The 27,770-nt window shown below is 30.2% G+C and overlaps 1 protein-coding gene across 8 annotated transcripts in view; it reads right to left on the minus strand.

Moving 5' to 3' along the window:
- Nucleotides 1–26,940, minus strand: part of Gba1b (Glucocerebrosidase 1b) — a 54,618-nt gene extending 27,678 nt beyond the window's left edge. The window contains exons 1-6 of one of the 8 annotated variants that reach the window (XM_075359848.1): nt 26,790–26,940; nt 21,521–21,575; nt 9,889–10,083; nt 7,747–7,858; nt 4,314–4,440; nt 2,785–2,938 (exon numbers count right to left, since the gene is read on the minus strand). In XM_075359848.1, coding sequence (XP_075215963.1) covers nt 2,785–2,938; nt 4,314–4,440; nt 7,747–7,768 — 303 coding nt within the window. In that variant the 5' untranslated portion in view covers nt 7,769–7,858; nt 9,889–10,083; nt 21,521–21,575; nt 26,790–26,940. Of the gene's footprint in view, nt 1–2,784; nt 2,939–4,313; nt 4,441–7,746; nt 7,859–9,888; nt 10,084–20,543; nt 20,605–21,520; nt 21,576–26,789 lie in introns of all 8 variants that reach the window. The other 7 variants (XM_075359844.1, XM_075359842.1, XM_075359840.1 and 4 more) reach the window with 7 other exon arrangements.
- Nucleotides 26,941–27,770: the final 830 nt, after the last annotated feature.

The following is a 27,770-nucleotide window of genomic DNA, read 5'->3' on the forward strand; positions in this document are numbered from 1 at the left end:
TGTTGTCATGGAGGAGGATGGCTTCTCGAATCAGTTGGTTTCATCTTTTGCTGCAATATGCAGCCTTCACCACGTTCAACAGCTTGCAGTAGTAAGCAACATTGATTGTGCGCCGCTCATGCAAAAAATCAATAAGCAAAATGCCTCACCGGTCAAAAAAACAGTTGAAAGAACCTTGCCAGACATTGCTCGAACATTGTGAGTGTTACTGACAAATTGGTTGGAAGTGTGTAATGGCTGGATCTCCCACTCCTAATGACCCCACCCAAGAATACTAGAATTGTAGGCCCAGTCCTACTAACCAGAGATGCTCAGGAACAAAAATCCCGTTTTTATTTGATTTGCCCTCGTAATAGGATATAGTTAGGAGAATTGCCTGAAGATTGTAAAAATAGTAATGTTACAAATTCCAAAGAAAACAGGTACAAGAAAATGCACAGAATACAGAATAATAAGTTTAATAGCCCATGTTACTAATATATTGAATTCTAAACTGGAAGTTGGTAACAATAATGTTATAGAATGCAGGAGACTAAAAGATTGGTTTCAGGAAAGGAAAAGGAACCAGAGATGACATCGGGATACTAAGGATCGTTAAAGAGCGATATTTAGAAAATAAGAGGAATGAGTTAATGCTTCACATATTTATAGAAGCCATCTATAGTAACATGGGAGAAAATTATGGAGATTTCTAAAAGTAAAATTTGGAATGGTGAAATAAAAGATTAATTAAAGTATTATAGAAGAGATAAACAGTAGCAATGAAAGTAAATAGAAATAGTGACTGGATGGGTCTAAGTCGAAGGGTTAAACAAGGATGCTGCCTCTCAGCGAATGTGAGTGTTTTAACACTTACATTACAAATATGATAAGTAATATATTAGAAGAAAGAGAAGAAGGAATAGGTACAGAAGGATGAAAAATATGATGCTTAAAATTTGCTGCTGATATCGTAATTTTAGCTAACACACATGCAATTCAAAGAATGTTTACAGTTAAGATTTTGTTACCAAAGATTGAGGAAGAGTGAGAGGAATTGGATTAAGGTATTGAGATGTAGATGTAGAGAAGGATGGAGAAAGTAAGATGGACAATTAAAGTGAGGAATGAGGAAGTAATGAACAAAATTAAAGAAGAAAAAGAACTTATGCAGGAAGTACACAACAGAAAAGGAAACTGGTTAAAGCGTGTGGCTAGACGAAGTGGAATCTTGACAACAGCATTGGAAAGATAAGGCATCTGCTGCCAGCCATATACCAGTTGATGATGATGATGATATATGTAAAATTTTAGCTTGCTAAAAACAGTAGTCTCTTATTCCTATAAAATGATAAAATAACAGTATCCAGCTCAAACTACAAACAAGGCAACAGAATATTTTCATGTAACTCAATGTAGCAATTTCACTTGCAAGAAGGGGTCTTTTATTATGCTTCCATTACTATTTTTAATTGTTAAGTCGTTTTAAAGATCTTGCTATCAATTTAATCAATATAAAATAAATATAATAAAAAATTCTATTCTATCCATGAATCTTTATATAATGCTAATTAAAAAGTAATAAATAGAAAACTTCGTGATCACAATGCACCAGATCTAAATTTTGTTCAGTTGCCCATCTCCCACCTGCAGAAGAGGCTGCAGAGCCTCACGATGAAAGCATGGCAGCTGGAATGGAGCACCACGACTAAGGGAAGATCCTTATATAAGTTTATACAGGATTTGGGGGGATGAGATGCCTCGAGTTCATTTTTAAGGGCAACGGGTGCCCGGGTGCTCACCAACCACGCTAACTTGAACCAATATCTGTATTGACTCTGTCTGGCAGCTTATGAACTGTGTGTCTGCGGGGAGGTCCAGTCAAATGAGCACCTGATGTTTGACTGCGCTGCTCTTGGGGGGGCCAGAGACCAGGCCACCCTGGAACTTAGATGTCAAGGGGAAAATTGGCCACTCATAGGTGGCGAGTCAATGTAGCGAGAGTCACATTGTCGAACCGTGTGGGAGTTCCTAGATGTGGTTGCTTTGTTCAACCGGCATTCGTAGTTTACTTAAGGGAAATACTCTTATTGCATTGTCATGGGAAGCTAACCCTGGGTATGGCTGACCTCTAGCCAATTATTATGGCTCCAAGCGCTATAAAATGGTGGACAGGTACTTGCTGGCATTCAGCGACCTAGGTGTGGCAGCGAATTGCTACCTAGACGAAATAAATTCTATTATGGATGTCATATATTTTTAGTAGTTGACAGGGTGCGCCTACCCATTTTAGCAAAAATATGACAAGTGAGTGGTTTTTTATTAATAAGCTAAAAGTTAATAAATGGAATTTTGATCTACAAATACTAATTTTAGGTTAATTATAAATATAAAAAGCTTGAAAACAGATATTTTGTAGGAAAGAAAATGTAACAAAAAAATGATGGTGCTGTAGAGTTAATACTGTAAAAAAATAAATTTCTTTTAAAACTTAAAAATGAATTTTTCTAAAAGTCTGTAGGATCTGTTAACACAAAAACCTTCTTCTCACAGACATTAGATGCACTGACCAGAAATTTCATACAAAAGACAAAATTTGAATAAAGAAAACTAATCATCTCATCAACAATCCTCTAATCATCTCATTTTTATTTTTGAGCATAGATAATTCAATTAATAAACACATCACCATCTTCCTAATTTAAACACCCTAAAAACTATACAGGAACATTTCTTCATAATCAACAAATTTTAAATTTATTTAATGGAAAAAAGCTATAAAAATAATACAGCAAAAACAATTACCTTATAAGTGAAATCTTCAAAAGCGAGGCTAAAATTTTTCAGTGTGACATCATTAACTGCATCATCAAGTGTGTACTTTCTAGTAGAAAAATCAGAACCCCCAATAGGAACTCTACCAAAATTATACTCTATACCCTGTGGTGAAAAATACGACCTAAAAAAAATAATTAAAAAAAAAAATTATTTTGAATATTTTATTTGTTTATAATTAATTCAACTGTATTTGGGTATTTTTTTCATTTCATATGTTTCCATTTTAAGAAAGATCACTACGAGATGAAGAAGCAAGAAATCTATATTTTGTGGTTAACTTTCATACATTTAATGAATGATGGGATAATTTTATTAAATGGGTTAAGTAGCAATTCACAACTTTATATTGTAAATTTTTTTTTTAAATAGTTGTTATTAATAAATAAAAAAAGATCTAAATGAAGTTAGATATTCTTATTTAGAAACTTTGCTTTCTTTCTTAAGTTTCTTCACTTTTAGAAAATTATACCATACCTTAGGATACTGAAAAATATTTTTTTTACTTTTACTGCTTTATAGACATTACTATATCATAATTTTTATAGCTCATTTGTATTATTATCCTCACTGAATCAATCTTCTATTAGGCTTACCAACAAGGTAAGCTTGATAGCTTGAGGAAAGAAACAGGAAAAGTGATGAGATACTCACTTTTTCCTGTTTCTGTCCTCAAGCTTTTTTTCATTATTTTGTTCTCTTTTTATTTTTTTACTTGGCCAAACTTCTTAACTTTCTACACCTTGACAAACTTTCTAACATAACCTTCCTCCCTTCATCATCTTACTTCTTATCTTGTTTTGTTTATCCAAGTAGTGTCCTTAAAAAAATGTTTATTAGTGTTCTAAGATAACTTTCCTCCAAGTACAAATCATACTGTGGCACAAGTTCAGAGTACATCATAATCTGTTATGTAATACTAGATGAAAATGTTAACTATGATGTTAGTTTTTAGCCAGTGAGCCAAACAGTGACATGATAGATTAATAATTTATATGTGTTTCTGAATAATAATCATATTTAACTACAAGTTTTTGAAGCGTTAGAAGTTAAAAAGCAAACAGAATGTTTTATTTAAAACTGTATAACACTGAAATTATAGTAAGTTTGAACAAAAATTTCATTATGATACTGTAATAATGCAGACATACACTTTGCGCAAAAGGTTTGAAAATTGTTTAATAGTGAATTATTTATTAATTTAATTAAGTTCTTCAAACTGCTCATTCCCTAAACTCTGACCACAGTTATAGGCACGCCTAGAAAGACAAGCCATAACCATTATGGAATTTAACTGAAAAGGAGTTGAGTGGATGGAAGTAAACAAGAGTAAAAATAAATGTAAAAGAAAACAAATATTAAAATATATCAAGTGATTATTAAAACCGTACTGAAGGGCAGAAAGGAATACACAGACCAATAAATTAAATATAACAAAAAAAAGATTAATAAATATATTCACAACAGAATAAAATAAAATATACATAGAGATAAATTACCTTAATAGATTATCTTGCACTTCTTTAGAAAGTGAAAGTATATTGATTCCTGCAGAATCAGTAAATGCTCCACCAAATCCAAAAATTTTCTGATATTCTACAGACTTATTGACTTGAAATACAAGATCTACAAATAAAAAAAAATCTAAAATAAAATAACCTCTGCATAATTCATTATTATTTCTTTAAAATAAAAATATATGACATGTAATTTTACCAGATAGCTACATTACACACAATGCCCACAAATACATACACATTAATGTTAGTCACATTTATCAATTTTAACTCAAGTGACATAATAAGATAGTTTCAAAACATAAATAAACATAAAAGTGACTAGCTCCAATTAAAAAATCTAATAAAGAAGAGAATCAAACCTACAATTTAATAATAAAAAATCCTACTGTAAAACAGACACTGATAAGATAACAAACAATCACTGATGGACTACATTCTTATTGAGAAAAAAGTAAGTGCTGGTAAATGTGACAGTGCACACAAGAGCCAATAGTAGGTGGGATCAGAACAGTGATGATTAAAGTCAGAAATAAAAAGATTAATTTGCATGAAAATCCGGTTTAGAAATGCAGCAAACTCCATCAATCAGAACTTGGTAAACATTGCAATCAACCTCAGCTGTGTAGAATTGGTTTATCTTAATACTAAAATAGCTTAGATAATAGTTTGATACTAATAATCCAGGAAAATATAATTAACCTATCACTATGTAAAGCAAAGTCTGTTCCATGCTCTTTTCACTTATAGACAGTAACCTCAATCAGGTTCAAATTATTTAATGGCATGGACCACCATCACTAGGCTTTTATCCACATTGTGTACAGTATTTCAGAAAAAGTAGGAGAGCCTAAAAATATAGATTAAATTAAATTAACAGACCAATCAATAAATTGGAAAATAAAATGAAATTTATAATTTTTTATATTAGGATTCTGATATTTCATTTTAAATATTTGATTAAGAAATAATGGCAAAATTTTAAAATTAATTTAAATATTAAATGGCATGTATTAGAAATGAAACCAGTGAAGCAGCTTTACAAGAAATACAGATTAATAGAATGTGCATACATAGCAAATGAGAACAGAAAAATTCCAAAAAGTTTGGATAATAAAACTGGAAGGCAAATGAGGATAAAGCATATGACGATAACGAATGAAGTGTATATGAAAGTGATTAGAATATTGAATGTTCAAAGATGAATAGGTTCTCAAGAAGCTATTACAATTTGAAGCTGAATTATGCAGCAGGAGAAAATATAGTAACTCCAACATTAAAACTGGATACTGTATATACATATTTAAATCTATAATTAATATCTACAGTAAAAATATTGAATGGTCAAAGATAAGTTAGTTTATCTCAAAACAAGAATAATACTTCTTGCTTACAGCCATTCCTACAGGTTATGATTGAAGATAGAAACACCGCCACCATAATCATTTTTCGAGGTAAAATCCTCCAAGCAAACCTGCTTGGAGGATTGTACTATGTCTGTACCTCCAAAAGTTATATCAATTTTACAACCGATGGATCAAAGGGTTATCGATTTCCCTCAAAACTCTTTACCTTAAAAAGAATTAATGAAAAACTTTTCTAGTAATAAGAAAATGTGACAATTAAGAGAATTAAAGACACTAATTTGCTAACATATGGTAGCTGATAAATGGAATTCTGTCAAAAGTAAGACATTGAAAAATAATTTTAAGTAACTAAACTCAGTTTATTTTTCATATGCTTTTATAAGTTTTTTAAATAATATTTTTTATAAAAAGTAAATTTTAATTTCTTTTGGATAATTTTTGTTAATTATGATTCTTTTATTAGTAAATTTTTGGATTTTTTATAAAGTACATCTGTTTTTTTTTCATTTCATTGTATGTTTGTTCTGAGTACTCTTCTAATTTTACTGAAATATATCTTTTTTCTATAATTTAATTTTTTATTAAGTGTGATTCCCGTTAAAAATGATATGAGAAGTACGCATGACAAAACTTTTTTAATTTTCCAATTTTCTGGTTTTCAGATTATCCAGATTTAGCATTGCAAAAGTCATTCCAGATAATCGACGCTCCATTTTATTAATGATTCTCAAATCAAATCAAAAGAGGCGATAGAATTATTCAATTTGCATATACCTACCTATCTACCTAGACTCTATTTCTAGCAATAATTTGAATAAGTTTAAAGCAAGAGATGAAGATCACATAGTAATTGTAAATAATGTGTAACAGAACTGTGTAAACTTGAATTATTATTAAAAAAATATTAATGCACTTTCATCCTTTGATTGACAAAAATAACTTCAAGTTACGATGAGTGAAAAGAAATATACTGATCATCTTCCAGTGAAGTTTTTTTTACGTAACTGTTAAATAATTATGAAGTGGAGGATTTATTTGGAACTACATGTATAGCTAAGTAGAGTTCTGTCTGCTTTCAAAAAAATATTAAAGTAGTGATTTAGAAGGACGTCTTAAAGGTTTATTAGAGGTGTTCTTTGTTATGTAATGGCATAGTATATATATATAGTTAAGTCTGTTGTAACTGCGTAAGTATTTTGTGAAATTATTTATATGTGGATTATTTCAGCAGCAAAATATTACCTGTGCAGAAAACTATTTTAGAAAATGTATCCTACAATGAGTCTAGAAATTTATTTAACTGATTTTTTGTGTTAAAGGATCACATTTACAACATTAGGACTGCAGATTTATGGAATCCTAGCACGTATCACTACTAAAAGGGATCTCTCTTACATAAACATTAAAAGTTTTCAACAAGCTTCATGATGAAATTAAAATTTAAATAAGTTATTGACATAAAAATAAATTAAGATAGTTACCTTTAAATACCTTATAAAACAGAAGAATTTTTATATACAAAGGAACAACATAAAATTAGTTGATACTAACTGAAACTATTTAAAAAAAAAAATAAAATTATGAGGTAAAATCCTGTAATTCCTATTTGAGGAATACTGACTTGCTATTGGCAAATAATTAACTAAGTTTTTAAAATTATAATTCTGTTGTTAATTTTATATTAATTTTTTACAGTAACTTAATTACACAGTATCATTTACATTAGAATACACTACAGCTCATATAACAAATTTTTATTATGTAGCATTCCAATTTATTACTGTCAGGTAGCTATTATTATAATTGTATAATTAATTAACAAAAAATAATTAAAATGAATACACTTATGATTTTTTGGGAGCTTTTACTTTCATATAAATGGTGTTAGAATGAAAATGTTTCAGCAAAATATTCATCATAGTGTCTTATACTTTAGTAGTTTAATGAAATCTACCATAAACATTAACTGGTCAGAGAAGTTTTTCTAAACAAAATTTCATGAAAAGCAGTAAAACACTACTTCCACCAATACTACAGTGTTTTCGTACCTTTCTTACACATCCAAAGCATCTCTTGACACCGATGCTATGCTATGTATATTGTACAGTTAATGACCTGTATTTATTGACTTCTCTGTATTGCCGTTGGTGTAAATTTATCCTGGGAATAGATACACAACAATATAAAATAAAATACAGTACACTGCTACCAAAGTAATTAAACATATTTACAAATTACGAGTATATTACCATTTTAAATGTTTAAAAAACTATAATCTCAAATGTATAATAATCTAAAATATATAAAATAATAAACTTAAATTCTATGTATAAAGTTAATTTTTACAACTAATTACTATTAATAATTAAAGGGTAAACAAAATCAATAACAAATTCTGTTTACAAAATTAAGTACAGTTCATTAATATAATGTATAATTCATGTATTCTTATACATATTCATATATAAGTACTTTAAATATACTTGATATACTATATATATATATATATATATATATATAAATTACTTACAAACTCAACAGAATAATGCAAAAAATTCTTTACACAACTACCATTTAATTAAATTTGCATCCCTTTAATCAAATTGCTTTATAAACATAACTACATATATTACATAATATATTATATAATACATAATTTTTATAATAGGCTAAAATATTTAACTATTGTGAATAGATATTTCACTTTTTTTTTAAATACTGTAAGATCCATTTAAGTAGAATTACTCACTCAATATAATACAACTTTACAATATAGACACAGTTATTTAAAAAAATTATAAATGTTATTTATAAAATATGTCCATAATTTATGTCCATAATGTAGTATACAACATAATGTATACATAATTATACAACAAATTATTATACAATTATGTATACATAATGTAGTATACAACACACATATTACAAAGAGAAAACTAAATAATAATGAATAAATAGAAAAACCTGACAAGTGAAATTAAAATCATTCTTAAAAATATGTTTTTTCATTATTCAAATCTCTACTACAATTACTTTGGTTAAATAAAAGAAATATTTAGCGGAGTTTAAAAAAAAAATAAATAAAATTTATTCTATCATGAAAAACTATAATTGGGTGGTTACCCTGTAGTTACTAAATGAAATTAAAAAAAAATTATAATTACTTGAAAACTACTTGACACAGAAATATAGGACTTCAATTAATATATCTAGAAATAAGTGGAATTTTAATTATGACTGGAACTTTTTTTAAGAAAGACTAATTTGTGAAGTATAAAAATTTAATTATACAAAGCAAACACCATTTAATAAATAAATTTTTCATCACTAAAAGGTGGGCTTTGCACACCGGTCATAAAGGTTTTTTTATATTACAAACGTGGAAAAATTGCCCTGTTTACCAACCAATGCGTGCTTTTCAGAACTGTTTTTAAGCCATGGTGAAGTTATGATAATTAAGTTAGTAATAAATTAATGATGACTCATATATTATGTGCAAGAGGTAATATAATTCACTTAACAAAAATAAAATTGAATTGAACTGTAGTAAGGAAGGTTCAACAAAGTGCAAAGAAAAGATATGGAAAAGATGCTTTTAATTTTAGATAGATATTTTATATCTATCTGGCATCTCTAACATATGCAGCCAGAAAAGTGGAAGCTGAATAGCCAAGAAAAAATTAAATGTAAGAGCCAGAAATATAGCAAGAAAGATTAGAAATAAAGATAAAAAATGAAAGTATAAGATCCTACATAAATGAAATGTTGGACAGACTAGGTAAAGATGATTGTTTTCAACACTAGTTAGAACACTGAATGGGAAACTCTTAAGATCATTCTTGAAGAAAAAAGGAAGACAGAAAATAAGAGAGAAACCCAAGAAAAAGTAGTGTGATATTACGATGGAGGAAATTGGAAGAAAAGATAAAGGAAAAAAGAAATCCACAGAAAAGAAAAATTTTCAGAGCGCTAGAGGAAGATGTATGCTGAATGAACTATCCTAGAAAATGCTAAAAAATAGTACTGAATAAAGTAAATATGATGCAAACATAAACAATCCATAATTTTTTGCAAACTAAATAAAATGAAAGCACTGATGTTATAATATTCAATACAATAATTATACACAAAATAAAATTAATTTCAACATGCAATTTGGCGAATATATCATAAAAACTTATGGGTACCTGATTCTATTAAATTATAAAACTGAAACTGTCCACTAGTTTTGGCAAAACGTAGACCATCCTCATTAGAAGTATACATAATAAACTCTCCGGCCGGTAACTTCATCACAGGATCAATTGTATCACAGTATGTTGCATTACATACACAGCCAATAAAACCATGTGAAAATATATGTGGTTGACAAGGTGAATCTCCTGCAAAATACAAAATCAATTATTTAAATATAGGCTTTAAATTGTAAAACTTAATTAAAATGGTATTTTCTATATTATTAATATTATTTTAAAACCAGAAATAATAAAAAAATGGAATTCTAAATGCATCAAAATAAGTAAAAAAATTTAATATTATCAACTACACATATCCAAATGCATCTGTCAACACAGATGCATTTGAACACATTATATATGTTCAAAAATTAATATCATATTTAATTAAATATAATATTTTTGTAGCATATGTACTTAAAAAAAAAAAAATTAAACTGTTTAGATTAAGGAATAATACCGATTGTACAATCTGCCATATCTTCCATGCACTACTTACGTACATTAATGATTACTGGCTACATAACTATTAACACAAAAAAACAGTTTTAAAATTTAAAACTACAAATTACTTGTAAAAGAAAAACTGAACTACAGTAAAAAGAAGTATGGCTTACTGTACGTCAAGAAAAGTAGAGAAATCAGCTATGTTCAAGTCTGGAAACTAGTCACAAGATAATTTTATAACAAGCCAGAGTTCTAAAACAATGTCTCACTAAAAAAAAAGAAGAACAATGGCTGGAAACTTAATACATTATCAATAAAAAAATTCAATCTTGAATATTGACAGGGTATTGATATCTAAAAGCCTTTTAAATTATACATTTATTAAAAATCTTTGTGATGAAAAGCTTTTCTATCATAAGACTGTTAACAGTTTGTGTGTTAAATTATTTTTAATGTAAAAGTATGATTTCTATTCTATCTTTGTTTAGATAATAAACTCTTATTTTATCCAACCACATACATACGGCAGGGTATCAAGGCACAACAGCCAGTCTACAAGGGAAAATTAAGTGATATAGCTTGTTTTTAAGCTGACTTTCCACTTATGACTTGAACTCCCTTACAGGATACCGTAGAACTTCTTAATCAGCAGTTAGTATTATTTTTATTTTGCAAATACAAGCAGAAATACTCTGTTTCTAGTGTTTTGTGAATATTGGTAATTTGTTTATTAATGTCCTGTTTTACTGTTTTTACAGATCATGATCAAAAATTATGTTGGCCAAATCACAAATGTGCAGATCTGACAAAATGAACATATCTTATCACAACACCAGTTTATTTTTACTATTTTACTAATTACTCTCAATATTAATAAAATATTTCTTTCCAAAAAGACAAATGAAATCTAACAACTTTATTTTTATATATTATTCTATCAATTAACATACCTGAGATTATAGTTTACATGGTACAGCTTAAATTTAAAACATGAAGTTATCTAATTCTATGGATATTTAGCACTTTTTTTAAGTACAAATCAGAAGGTAATACTTAACATGGGTTTCAGAGAAACTTTTATCAAGGTGACTGATAATAATGATTAGTTTAGCTGTTATCGACCTATTGATTGCCAAGTTGATTTTTGTTCCTTTTTGATAACATTAAGTTCAATAAGCATGTAAAGTATTAGCTTTTATCAATTACAGGCTTATATATCTTCTGATAATATACAGTTAAGTGTATATTAAATATTTATGTACATACTACTAATTGGTAGAAGCATATCTCACATATCTTATGTAAATTATCTTACATAAATTTTAGAGTTATAATGCAATTAATGTTTAATTCAAATTAAAGATAGTTGAATTATATAGTTATTATGTAGTTGTCTTATAACTCCAAGTTATATGGTATTATTTGTAAATGACTGTATTGTATGCAGGGTTAATTTTGTTAATTGCAAGTATCACAAAATAGTAAGTATCACTTCCTCAGAAGAAGCCTTGGGATCAAGGAAGAAGCCTCTCTGAAGATTGTGGTTACTACAATTAGGCAATCCCTTGGCAACAGTCTAGTACCAGCTGATTCTTCCACGAAGGTGCTGCTTTCAACAAGTATGCAGAAGAATCTATCTATGAATAAATAGTCATTTTCAGGACCAACCAAGAACGGAGCATTCATCATTCTGAATAATGGCATACTCAGTAATCAGTTTTGGCCCCCATTCTGTTTAACCTTTATATCCATGACATGCCAGACACTGACTCCATGAAAATTCAGTATGCAGATAATCTAGCATTGGTCTTCCAGAGTAAGGATCTTATCCGCTGTGGGAGTCTGCTGACAAGCTGATCTGACAAAATTGAATGATTACTTCTATGAATGGAGGCTTCAGCCTAACCCAAATATGAGTGAGGTTACTGCATTCCATCTAACTAATAAAGAAGTCCTAAGGAAGCTACATGTGACTTTCAACGGAATCAAAGTGCCCTACAATTACAATCCAATATATCTGAGAATCATTCTGGATCGGTCCTTGACATTCAAACAACAGTGCGTCAGGTTACGTAAGAAACTCTGCTCAAGAGTGAATCTACTTCACAAGATTGTCGCCAATACTTTACGCTCTGTTGCACTCGCTCTTGTGTATTTGACTGGTGAATATTGTGCCCCTGTGTAGGAAGACAGTGCCCACACAACAAAGATTGATGTGCAGCTAAATGAAGCCATGAGGGTTATCACTGGTATCATTAGATCTACTCTCATTTATTCAGTGGTTGCCTGTCCTGGCTAATATTGCTCCGCAAGATCTGATGAGGAAAGAAGCTAAGGTAGACTTGCTCAAGAGGATCACTTCTCATAAGAACTCTCCCTTGTACGATGCCCTACAAGATCTACCAACTCGGCTGAGGTCAAGCAAAATGCCCTGGGCTGATCTGGAAGGTATCACTTCTGTTGATGTGGCCTCCAAGTGGTGACAATGCTGGAATGAATGTCCACCGAACAACCCTCACCTGGTTCAAGTTCCAAGAAAGAAGGTTGAGGAAGTCCACCAACTGTGCCTAACCTGGTCAAGGCTGAACCGCATTAGGACAGGTCAATGGAGGTGGGGTTTCTGCCCATCTGCTGACTGCGACTGCTGAGCAAGACAATAGAACGTATTGTTTCGGAGTGCTCACTTCAAGCGTTTGATGGTGATCTGGGGACTCTACATCAAGTGATTCTAAGTGCTCTGGACTGTTTGTCAAATTTGGACATTCCCATCTGATTGTGGATACTTTTGTGTACTTTTAAAACCATACAATATATATAAAGCTCCAACTCAAACAAATATTAAATGCATGGAATATTCAATTTGTTATACTTGCTGTATGACACACTGAGAACAACACTAAGATGTCTTAGTGCAACAGACCAAGTTGTGGAAACTGGGGCCATAATTAAGTGAAAGGTAAAAAAAAAAAAATTACTTCAAGAGCAAATGCAGTACAACATTCCATGTATTACTATATGGAAATTTTTTTTTTCAAAATCTTGAGTCTAAGCCATATATGTTATGTAACTGCTTTGGATACTGAATGACGGTGACAAGGAAAACCTTGAGTTTTGCATGGACATGATGAATACAACAAAAAAATGAGGATGATTTAATCAGCAAGGTATTTAGTGTTTACATAATCTTCTACCTTACTGATATGTACGGTTGACTGCACAATATGAAAATATGATACACAATGTAAGAATATGTACACTAACATACAAGCAACATACTGAAAAATGCCAAATGTGAATGTTTGTGTCTTAAGTCAGTGAAAATGTATGGACAATTCTTCTGTATAGAGGTAATGTGTTACAGTACTGCATAGCAGATTACTATTCTTGAACAAGGTGACTGAAATGACAATAATAACGATTTTATTTAAAAAATTATTCCTACAAAAAATCTTATTTAATAAAAGCTATTTACATGTACTTTGTCCATCTGTATCAGTACAGGTCAATACAAAAATTAAAAACAGTATTAAATTAAAATCTTATTATTTATATTTAATAGATAGTAACAACAATCTTTTTAAAATAATTATCTATTACATACAAATGCAGTAAAACAAATTGAAAGAACAATCAAAGATAAAAATAAAATTATAAATTACACTACACTATTTATCAGTTTATTTTTGTTTTATCTTTACTAATTAATTTACAATTTAAATTATAACTTCAATTATTATAAAAATTAACTAAATAATATTTTCTACTTAGAAGTTCTAATGTGACAATTAAACCAATTTTTCATCTAATTCTTTAATCAATTCTTGTCATTTAGATGTCTAAATTCCTCCTAATTTAATTCTATTGATTCCTACTATGATAACCTTAGGAATCAACAATACTATGATATGAATTCCTACTATGATAACCTTAGGAATCAATAGAATTAAATTAGGAGGAATTTAGACATCTAAATGGCAAGAATTGATTAAAGAATTGGATGAAAAATAGGTTTAATTGTCACATTAGAGCTTCCAAGTAGAAAATATTATTTAGTTAATTTTTATAATTATTGAAGTTATAATTTAAATTGTAAATGAATTAGTAAAGATAAAACAAAAATAAACTGATAAATAGTGTGGTGTAATTTATATAATTTTATTTTTATCTTTCATTGTTCTTTCAATTTTTTTAACCTTAACTACTGAAACACTGGCAAAAGTGCTATATATACCAATGTTTTCAGCAATGATCTATTAAGTAATGAAAGCTTCTCAGGCCTATCAACTCTAAAATTTCCATTCAGTATGCCTCCCCTTTTAAAAGATCGAATGTTTTGGTGCTAACCTTTCTTTAAAACAATCAGTGTTTCATCAATGTTTTGTGGATTATGAGTTTTGATAATAAATAATGGAGTATTTGGTACCAACTGCAGTTTTGAACAGGCTATGGTAGATTTATTTCATAATGATGAATCAAAAGGCAGTGAATGATTTAGAAGAAGAAATTAACATGGACGATAAAGTTAAAAAAAAAAGGCCTTGAAGTGGAAATAAATAACAGCATGCTAGTTGAAAACTTGAATAGTGAAGATAATAAAAAATTCAAGTTATTCTAAACCGATCTTAAAATATTATATGGAGCATTGAACAGTCAAATGTTTGCCGACATCCAGCTTACAACTTAATAAAATACACACCAAGTGTTCCTACTAACAGTGTTATAAACTCAGCCACTGATTATTTCAAACAACTTATTACAGATAAAATATTATATATTACAGTTTGTTACACAAATGAAGGAGAAAATGAACTAAAAGGATCACAAAAATTACTCAATTGGTTTGACCTATATAGTGTGAGCTTACTTCATTTTAAGATTTACTTAGATTTTTAGATTTAAGGGTACATAAAGGTAATGGAAAATCAATTGAAGGATCTGGGAACTGAAAATTGGGTCCCTATTTTCCACACAATGACTAGAGTGTGATTTCAAGCAATATTTCTATCCATTCTCATGATCACAGAACAAGAAAATAAAAGAAAGGATTGTACATAAGATTAAACCTACATAACACGTATTTGATTTTTTTGTAAAAGTGTAAAAACATTAATTATATTATACAAGGGTTATTTTTTTTTCAAGGTCCGATCGGTCGCGAAATAAAAACCCGTGCAAAAATCGGAGGAACCTTTACGCATATGTGTTGCGCAGCGTCTCCAATATGGCCTTCAATCACACCGCGTCACTTCGTTTAGTTCTGAACACGCAGCTAGCACGTAAACATGTCTACAACAATAGCATCTCCGTGCGTGCGGTAATTCGATTTCTTCAGTCTGAGGGGTGTAATGCAGCTGAAATTCACGGCGAATAAGTAATGTGTACGGTGAAACTTGAATGAGTGATAGCAAAATGCGACAATGGAGCAGGAACTTTAAAGCAGGACGTACAGATGTTCATGATGCAGGTGGTCAGGGAAGGAGGCGAGTGTCAACCAATGATCTCGTTGAGCGAGTGGATGAGACAATTCAAGAAAATCGTCGGTTCACAATTTCTGTATTGAGTGATTCGTTTCCTGAAATTTCAAGGTCAGCTCTCTACACCATTGTGAGTGACAGACTTCAGTACCACAAACTGTGTGCGAGATGGGTTCCCAAGATGCTTTCCGATCATCACAAAACAATGAGAATGGACGCCTCCCTAACGTTTCTCCAGCGCTACCACAATGAAGAAGATTTTTTTAACAAAATTGTCACAGAGGACGAGACATGGGTCCATTTCTAAACAGAAGAAACAAAAGAACAATCCAAACAGTGGATGCATTCTCATTCTCCCAGTAAACCAAAGAAGTTCAAGCGAACCTTCTCCAACAGAAAGTGTGTGGCTACTGGGTTCTGGGACCGGATTGGAGTTCTCTTGGTGGAATTCATGGAACGTGACACGACCATCACTGCAGCCTCATACTGCGTTACTCTTCAATGTCTACGAAGGGCAATTCAGAATAAGCGGAGAGGAATGTTGTCATCAAGCATTGTCTTCATGACAATGCTCGGCTGCACACTGCAGCTGTAACAAAGAAATTCCTGCAGCGTTTTAGTTGGGAAGTGTTTGATCACCCACCATACAGCCCGGACTTGGCTCCATCCAATTTTTACCTCTTTGCTTACATGAAACGCTGGCTAGGAAGACAACATTTTGGCACAGACATCGAGCTGCAGACCAGCGTACAAACATGACTGAAAACACTGGTGGCTCCGTTCATTTATTTTAATACTAGGATTAAATCCCATTGTATTAAGGAGAATATCCTAGGCTACAGTTACTATGAAAATAGTTGATGTAAATTTCAGACTGAAATTGACAAAACAGATGTACATAATAATTCTCTTCTAATTCATTGCACTGTAGATAAATATTTGCACTAATAAAGTTCTCTAAAGTTCTTATGAAGAAAATTAAAACTGGTTTTTTGCGATATCCCCCCACTTCTTTAACAAATTTAGAAAAAAAAATTCATATGATCACACATATATATATATATATATATATATATATATACAGAAATATTACAGCCAAATTTGAAAAAAAATTTCAAACTTCCTTTGCTTATCATCTTAATACCCTTCTATATGAATCGACATATACTTTTCACATCAAATTCTAAAATGTTTGCACATAAATGCATTTTTTTTTTTAAATAACCACTTCAGCAAAAAATTTAGGTAACTTATAATCATTTTAAACATTTTCTGAATATATCAAAAATGAAAACCCATGAATACAAAAAATTAATTCATTCTAAAATTAATTCATTCTATTCTCCAAATAAATTACATATGTCAACTAGTACTAGAAGTGTAATGAAAGAATCACAGCACACAAGAATAAAGAAGCATCTCCTACCCATTGTCATGAGATCAACCCCAGATAAGTAATGTAAACAAGTTTTTCATAAAGTTTTGAATTAAGTAACATAAACAGTTCAGCTGCAAATATTCTCATGTTTATTAAAGAGACTGAACATGTAAACTCCCTGACCAATCATTAAGACACACCCAACCAAATCATCTTGTTTAAATTTGTGAAGGTAAATATTACAGTTATTGCCACAAATTCTGAACTTTAATTCTAAACTAATGGAATCTGCTCTACTTCTCATTTCATTATCTGTTACCCTTCAGTTAGATCATGTAAATATGTTTTAATAGCCAATTTCATACTATGCATGAATTTTTGCAAAACTTAGTGTTCTGTAACACTCACAAATAATTACCAAAAAGCTATATAATAATACATCTTATAACACCTTTTTTGGTTTTTTGAATACAATTTTGGCTAGGCCACCATTCTTTATGATAATTAAAGTTGTTATTGGTCTTTTAGTGGTTGGATAGACTAAGATACTTATCTCAAATAAGGGCTACGATAGCATGAATTTCATACCGATCAATGAGATATCCCCTACAATGAAATTTAAAACCTGGGGATAACCATTTAACGCTACAATTAAAATCTTTCAGAAAAGGATTTTTATTAAATTTAAAATTAAAAGAATATTAATAGGTAGTGGTTCCCTATCACTGTTCGGCAATGATATTTCTGCACCACCAATGATAAGTAAATTTTCCCAAATTCTCTAATTCTTGTGTACATTTTTTTTTAATACTGTTATTTCTAGTAAACTAATTTTGTATACAATTTCCTGGCAATGTTCAGCTAGTCAATTTCTTTGGTCTTAAACAGATATACAAAAACGATATTGGGGTTTTAAAACTATTAAATATCTTTAACTTCTATATAATATCTTTAACTTTGACTTACTGTAATGACCTCAAATAATATGAAAAAGTAACTCTTACAGTTTTTCGCTACAAGTGTTCAGTGTGAGCATTCATCATGTGACACTCATCCAACCAGTCGGAGAATTTGTCCTTTACTTTAACCAGCATGTCTGGAGTAATGGAAGAAACAACTGTTTCAATCCTGTGCCAAAAAATTGGGTAGATCAGTAGGCAGACGGAGGCATACATTTGCAAGAACTTTTATAAAATCCCAAAGAAAAATATTACTTGGAGACAGTCAATTATTTAGGGGATCACCACAAACAAGCTCTGTCATCAAGTACATGCTAACTGATCCAGCGATGGGGAAAACATTATTTAACCAATTGTGAACAGAGTTATACTAGTGAGGAGAAGCACAATCTTGTAGCCAAATAAAATTCTCCGGTCTATCTTGCAGTTGAAGAGTATGCAGCATATCCAACAAGAAACTACTGCTATGCTTACTTCAGTGGGAAAAAAAAATGGCCTGTAAACTTCCCATCAGGAAATTGCATGGAAAACATTTGATTCTGGGAAGCTCTTTTCATATTGTAATTACTCATGAGAATTTTCGAATCCTGATATGGACATTATGTGGGTTAACTTTTCCACTAAGTTGAAATGTTCACTCATTATTAAACATAATATGATGAAAAAAGCAACCAACTTCATGCTACAACTTTTTGATTATGAAGTTGGGAAACATAGTACAGTCAATAGGGTTTCAAAGCCTATAACTGCTGTAAATGTATGAACATACTTGAAGGCATTTTCTTAAGACATTTCACGTTGTTACCACTGGCAATGATAATTCATGGCTGGCCTTGTTAACAAATTTTTTAGGACTATGCAGGAAAGACTCCCTGACACATTCAAAATTTTCTACAGGTACCCTTAGACCCCTTACACAGAGATCCAGATGTTTCAAACCAATCATGCCATCGATGAATGTTAATTCCAGTTGGAGGAACACAATTAAAATTTCTATAGAACGCAGATGCAACTGTAACTACAGATGCACATTTAGCAAACTGCAAAACAGAAGGCTTTCTGTCAGGAGTTGCCATCTTTGCTAGTGGTGCTTTACAGCACAACTAGCAAAGAGCAAATGGGTAAAGATAGGGAATATCAATTTACGGTCAACTGTGCAACTAAAACTGTTTTTTTGTTCCATGATTCTTCATCCAAAAAATATTATAACAAATTAAACCACTCCGATATTCTTTTTTGTGCACCTGGTATATTATTATGAGCGATTTTTCTTAGTTTTCTTAGAAATGTTCCTAAATGCTACATTGTGATTTTTTTAAATATTTTATAGCCTGCTATATATAAGACAATATGCAATTTTGTCCATGCTTTCTTCAATCCTTCTATATTGTTTTGAAATAAGGCTGTTTTGCTACATTTGCTAAATTTTTTGTCTAATCTTGCCTATGTACTGCCTTTCTAGTAAAATCAATGAACATATCTGCATCTTTAATAGAAATTTCAATTCACTGCTACAAGCCTCCACATCAAGTGGCAACCACCCGGTCTGATCTCTGAACCACCAATTAAAAGCTACCATCTTATGTCACATAGGAAAAAAAGAATCATTGGTCATAAACCTCTCAGTTGAATATTAAATTAATATATATTAATATTAGGGGTTAAACTCGGAACTTCTACGTACCTTGAATAGTTATTTTCTTATCCAAAGCTTCTAGTTTTCAGGAAATGGGAGTGGGATAGAACAGACATCTTTTACAGCCAATCAAGAAACATTAAGTCTAGTACCATACTGTTATCGTTAATTTTCTTATATTTCACAGCTAGTTAGATGAGTATTGAATTCTTTAAAGTAAAAACTAGAAATAATCTAAGCTGAATTTAACTCTTTTATCTGAAAAGTATCCTGAATTTTTAACTTCTGGGCTTTTTTTATTCTATTTAAATGGGCTTAAGTGTAAATTATGAATATGTTTACAATATGAAAATTTTACATGAGAAAATAATTAAACCTACATTAGATCCTGAGACTTCCCCCAGCAGAACAATTTAACATTGATTAATTAAATATAAAACACTCAACTCAATATAAACACTAAATATAAAACACTATGGTAGAAAAATCATATCTTTGTGGACAGGCCAAATAGCAAATGAAGCAATTGACCAACTGTTTAGACAGGCTGGAAAATTATCAAAACAAAAAGGCTGCAGTAATATTAAACAGAATTTTAAATGTCTAAGCAAATAAAAGAGTTATTATAATACAATTAATTAAGAGTTAATAAATATACATTTTTAAACACATTATTTCATAATGCATTATTTAAACAAATAGAACTAACTTACCTGTGACAAAATGTACAGCAGTTTCTGACAACAGAAACAACTCCAAAACAAAAAAAGTCACCTAAAAAAATATACAAATTAACAGGCAAATTGTATAAAAAAAATATATTTTAAAAATAATTTAAACATGGCATCCACTATGGAACTGTAACCACAGATGCACATTTAGCAAACTGCAAAACAGAAGGCTTTTTGTCAAGGAGTTGCCATCTTTGCTAGTGGTGCTTGACAGCACAACTAGCAGATAGCAAATGGGGAAAGATAGGGAATATCAATTTACAGTCATCTATGCAACTAAAACTGTTTTTTTGTTCCATGATTCTTCATCCAAAAAATATTATAACAAATTAAACCACTCCGATATTCTGTTTTGTGCACCTGATATATTATTATGAGCGATTCTTTTTTCTTTTCTTTTTTTTTATTTCTTGGATTATAAATATAAACAACAATAAATGAACTGCCAAACTAAGATTACCACTGCAAGGTTTTTTTATCATTAGAGCAAAATTAAAAAAGGATTTTTAATTATAAGTTAACACATTACAAATGCAATAATAATTCCACGTAATGAAAAAATATATATAAAATTTTTAAATCTAATTAATTTTTTTTATTTAGGCATACATATGTATATTTATTATCTTTTGTGGTAACATTTGTTGAGCCACCACTGAAAGATCATTTATATTACGTTATAAAATATTTCAAAATAATAAATGAAATAGAATGTACACATAATATTTTGCATACTGTCTATATTAAATTCATTTTTTAGGCATAATTATAATATAAGAACAAAAGTTAATTGACGAAGTAACCACACATCACAGCAAATATTACTATAATACATAAAGATATATTACAGTCACAAAAATCAGGAATGTATCACACCATGATCACAGAGCATACATACACCCAAAAATAATAGGGAAAAAATCTGAATTTAGGAATATAACACAAAACAATATACTTACCAAAAATTTATTACGCTATACTCAAAAGAAATTTAATAATCCCAATAGAATAAAACTGCAAGTGAAAGAAAATTTTTATAAAAAGTAAATACAATAATAAAACAATAAAAAACATAGTAACAAAAACAAAAAATATAAAACTTTAAGGTACGGCTTAAAGTACCTTACTTAATATCGCTAGAGAAAAGTATGGAAATGGCACCATAGTTCAAACCTGAGGAAAAGGAGGTAGAAACAAGTGCAGATCTACATAACTGCAAAATTATTACCTAATGATGGGTTAGACATTTTTTTCTGTTTGAAATCTGACGGTGAATCAAATGGATGAAATAATACACAGATAAAAAACAGATTCCAGAAGCAATAACTTTCATGTCAAAAAGAAATCTGCCAGTATCAAATTTTTTCCCCCTTTTAAATGTCAGAATTAGCATTAAATCAATAAATTAAAAATAAATTAGCGAAAATGTTCATGCAGTGTATCACTTTATGGTAGTGAAACATGGATAATGGGAAAAATAAAATGTAAATGGGTAGAAGCCTTTGGAATGTGATTACAAAAAGATGTTAAAAACTAAGTGTGTTAAAAAAATTTGAAAGGAAGAGGTCAGATAACAATAGAAAGAGGATAGAAATTTGTGGCTTAATCTTGTAAATAGGCAAAATAGTTTGGAAGGATATTATGACATCCAGATTTAATTAATTTGGCAATGGAAAGACATGTAAAAGGTAAAAAATTTACAAATCAAGTTTTTATGTACTGGAATACATAAAACGGATAATTAAGGAAGAAGTAAATATGTTGTATTTAAAAGATTAATACAAAATAGACTATAAGTATTAAGATACTCGTACATATATTTCATCTACTGCACTTCATCCATTACACAAAGTTTTTCTAAAATATGTTGTACTTTCCCAGCCTACATATTATCTGTGTAGTCTATTCAATCCTGCTTCTTGTAAATAACAATTCTGATAGTATATCATCTTTTATTTATTTATTTATTTTTTTGTTTAATTCTTCAAGACTATCTTTAATAGGATCTGAAAATAAATCTCCTGTGATATCATCAGTTTCTTTTTTCCTTCAAAACTTCATTTGATAATTTTTTCCTCTATATTTTCCTTCTACCTATTAGTTATTTCTTTTCTTCCTAATAAAGGCTTTCTGTTTAGACCTCTAATACATTCTGGCTTTATTTCTCTAGTTTTTTTTTTTTTTTTTTTTTTTACATTATCCAGTTTAACACTGTAGCTTGAATACAAGCTCCAAGTTGACGATTGTATCACTTTTTATACTTAATAATGGCCTACTCATGAACAATTCCCACTCACATCGATTTAAAGGACAACTTTGCCTTCAGAATATTTTAACCACAAAGACACCACCACCATACTAATTTTAAAAAATTAGGAAAAATTACTTAAAATACAGGAGTAGTTTTCCTGTGCTTTTAACTGGACAGTTTTTAAAGCCTAAAATATTTTGCTTTAACTGTGTTGTTCAAGCTGTATCAGTTGGTTAGTAGTTAACAATTACTGAAAAGGCCGTACAGATCTCTTTCAGATACAATTTCTTTGTCTAGTCCATTATGGTAGCAAATAAGTGATCTGCTTCTCAAATGTAAAAATATTTCTATGCGAGAGATACGGCAGTTTATTTAAAGCAGTTGATACTTCCCTATGGTACAGTAACCTTGATGGGTAAAAAAATCTTTTATGTGTACTATTTCAACCTTAAACACACCCCACCATACCTTAGATACTACCCACAACTTATTCAGAATGCTTATTATTTGCGGTTAACAAAGACACTAATGGTCATTCTCCTACCTGTAACCTATAATATCTTCACCTATTTTTTATATGAATTTTCAACTATTTTTGAGTTTTTCTTATATACCTTAAACATGGTACTTACTTCGCTGCACAAGTTATTGTTGTATGTATCCATTGAAAATATCTAATTCCTAGAAATCTACAGTAAATATTATCAATTATGTTACTATGGAACTCCAACAAAGATGGAATTATAGGTGGCACAGTACTTGATTACCCTTTATATTACAGTGACCTGGAAACCTATGGTTTTTGGTCTAGCCACTTAAGCTTTACTGCTTTTGAACCTAATAAAATTTAATTTACTGAACATAAAAAAAGGTTTATAATTATTTTATTAGATATTAATTATGTGAAGGAATAACATAAACAATAGAAGAAATAAACAAAAGAAGGAATAACATAACAATAGGTTAAATATTCATAATAATGAAAATTTCAGCCAATGATGACAGTAGTTTTAACACCCAAGATATAATTATGATTGAGAACGGATGAGGAAATTTTTATTTTCTCTGTTACATGGTTAACACACCTATCAAAGAGAACCCATAATGAACAAATGTTTAATAAAGTTTGATTCATATTATATTTTGTAAAAATCTGATGAGAGCATCACATGACTTCCTTGCATATACATATACACATTTTTTTTGCAATCAAAAATAATGTCAATATATTTAAATTAAAAAAAAATTGAAAAAAAAAGGAAATGATGTCTGATTTGAACTGATGTGCCTTCCCCTTGTATGATCTGAATATTTCATTAATTAAAGTTTTATTTGGCTATAACCCTGAAACCAATGAAAATATTCGTAAGTACCACTTATGATATACTGTTGAAAAACTCTCAACGGAGGCTGATTACAGCAGTTAATAAAAAGTCCAACATCCAAATGTTTTAGGATTTTGGGCTTTTTTGGACACTTTTGGTTCAATTGATTGCAATCAAAAGGGGAGGTGCACAATTAGATGTTACAAGTCCTAAATCTGAAATTTCAAGATCCTATAGCTAATTGGCTTTGAGTTATGTGAGATACATACATATGTATGACAGATGTCATCCCAAAACTAGTAAAAATGGATTCAGGGATGGTCAAAATGGATATTTCTGTTGAAATTTGAAAACCAAAACAATACTTCCTTAACTTCGTAAAAGAAAGTAAAAATATCCTTTGATTTGTCATATCAGAGAACTTTGTTCTAGAGTGTTGGTTCCAGAGTTTAGATATTATTAATCTTGAAAGATTCAGCTTGAGTAGAAAGTACAATTCATTGTACAGAGTAACAGTAATAAGTAAATAACAATAATAACAGAAAATAAGTGATTGTTGATTGGGGGTACTTATTCCACTATGAACTCTGAAATGAAATTCCTGCGACTCTTTAATTCTACAGATTTCTTTTATCAGTCTTTCCTACATCCAAATTAAATAAAAAGAAAATCTAAAAGGCATTCATTCAATGAACTTGTGAATTTTATGGTAGATGGTGCTTTACAAGTAGCAATAAAAGATATTTTACATAAGGGGTTTAAAAAATGTGGGATTTAACAGTAATAAAGAAAATATTGACTACAGCAAATGTTTAAGTCATGATTCCAGGCTAGTTGACAAACAATGCCAGTTAAAAACTGAACATTTATTGTAACTAGAGTCTACGTCATTCCCTTCAAGCAATCAAGAGTTCTACAGCAGTGGTGAAGTATGGTGAGGAGATGAATCTGCAAAAGAGGTTTTTTATGTATGGAAGAAAATTAAAAACTACATTTTGTCATAAGACAGGCCTAAGACGTTGGACATCCTAGCTCTAATAACCTCAATGTTCCATAACGCAGTAAACATTCAGACCTGCCTTAAGAAATTCAAAGCACTGACAATCTTGAAAGCTAATTCTATCAATCACTAACTGTCCTGATTCAGCACAAGGAAATTCTATTGAACATTTTTACTTAAATAAGCTTGATGTTCCACCAAGCAGCAAGCATCCAACCTTTTGCAAGGTAGGCCTATAACAAATGAACTTCTGTTTTTTTTTACTAATCTTGACATTTCGATAACCAATAACCATCCTGACCAAATGATGACTGATTTCTATCTAGATAAAGTAAATCAATTCAGCTCCAATGACAGTTTAATTGAAACCAATCCAAAACTAACAAACAATCTGTCAACTAAAGCGGTTGGTCAACTTCAAGCATTCCTACCTAAACCAAATATGACTTGTGTCATACCTAGAGCCAGTAGGCATCTAACAAATTCAAGCAGCCCAGCCTTTGCTGACAGCATGGTTTGGCTCGTCCAGTTTCCATTAAAAAAAGATAGGAAAGTTTTGCAAAAAATCAAACTTCCAGATGCTATAGGGACTGGAGCTTGGGTCAAATGCTGAGGAAATCAAAACAAAATTAAACTAGTAACAGAAAAGAATAAAAGGAAAAGACCTGAGGGAAAGGAAAAAAGGGGAAGAGTTCAAACAAAAACAATCAGAGAAAGAAGCAAAAAAGAATAAACAATTTTCATCTACTTAAGAAGATAATGATTTGTTAGAGATTGAAGACCACTCAGATTTGGACAATGAATTAGCAGACTTATTGAAACCTAGACCACCTACACAGACACAGGGATCCATTGAAGTATGATTAAGCTTTAATAAAATTTCCATTTGAAGCAGGAGACAAAGAAGCTTATTTATGTTGGAAAAGTTTTAAGCGCACAGGAAAGTGAAATTTCAGTTTTGTGTCTACGTAAGAAATGTGACAACAAAATCATTTTTCCAAACATTTCAGACACATCAGCCATTGAAAGGCACCAAATAGTACACTTACCTAAAGTTTTTGATGATACAAGGCAAACATTTTTTGTTTCTTTTGATGTTAATTTAAAAAGTTTTAATGTTAAGTAGTAAACTGTACGCCAAGAGAATTAATATGTTTTGCAGCTTCATTTACATAAAAATTTAGTTCCATGATAGTGTTTATTATTTTTAACCTTAGATATTATTACCTGTGTTGCATAGAACTATATTTAAAGGTTTGATACATTACATACAATTATTTTTTAAATATTAATACATTTAATTCATGAAAGTTATTATTACTGTTCGGTAACTGGTGCATTTGTGGTAGGTAATTGGGATAAGTGATCGGTTATTGGTGATTTTGTAACTTTACACAAAAAAAAATCAAAAACCCAATTTTAAGCAATAATAAGTTGCTACAGAGGTAGCCAAATCTAATATAAAGAAAACGCTTTCGAATTATATTATGAAATTCCTTTATAAATTAATGTTAATTTAATGCAAAATTTAGTCTTAACTGGTCGGAAACTGTTACATTCACCCTACGATACTTTAATGACTACCACAAATTTCTGTTACTGTATTCATATAGAATCCTGTAAAAAATCTTACTAGTAAATATAATACTTACATAGTTTGAATACATTTTTGTAAGAGAAGAGAAAATGCGGCACTAATTCAGACGGAGTACATAACGCGCGCTCTTAAATATTATTAACTGCGGAATTGCGTATAAATACTTCGTATAAGTCGCAGCTGATTCAACCATGTGACAGCCACTCCCACCATCATTTCTATAAAAAGTGAATCATTTGAAAAATAATATTTATTATTCAACAGCTATCAGTCCCATCGTACTTCTGTTTGCAGGCATGTACACCATTCTGGGGTGTAATCTTTTCAAAATTATTTTCATAGGGGAACTCCGTATGAAAATAATTTTTAAAAAATTATAATTGTGGGTGGGTGGAACCCACCTCTCCGCTACACCTACCCCAACTCAAAAATCTTAAGTGGCAATGGTAACATTTAAATACATTAATTGACAACCCGAAAAAAATAATGAATTTTGGTGAAAAGAAAATTAAAATCCCCTACCTCTTTGCTCGGTAGGTGCGAAAAACCATTTGGGGTAGTATTTTTTTTTAATTTCAGTCCAACAAAAATAACTATAAAATTACGTGATATTACTTCTTAAACCATTCAATAATAATCTGTAGATTAAAACTGGAAAAATTATTTTTTAAATTACAACACAAAATTTCACCCTTAAATGTTTTCAATTTTGAAAACTTAATTTTTTTAACATGTTATTGAAAGGCCCGTTGAATGACAAGTAATTTAATACAAATAAAATAAAAATTAGTTGACTGGTATTGAAGTTATGATTAAAAATGTGGTTTTTTAGGTTATGTTGGGTTACAGTGTTACTGATCCAAAGCATGAAGTCTAAAATCATCCATTCTTGTTAAAAATATGGGTTTTAGCTTTCTCCAGCACTGATAAACGTACCAGTAAATACAGCAGTATATTTTTAAACTGATTGATACAATGACGGTTATCTTCAAATTCAGAAATTCCGTAACTGTTAACACTCACCGAAAATGAGTTC

This window comes from Lycorma delicatula, chromosome 3, assembly GCF_047948215.1.
Source record: "Lycorma delicatula isolate Av1 chromosome 3, ASM4794821v1, whole genome shotgun sequence".
NCBI lineage: Eukaryota > Metazoa > Arthropoda > Insecta > Hemiptera > Fulgoridae > Lycorma > Lycorma delicatula.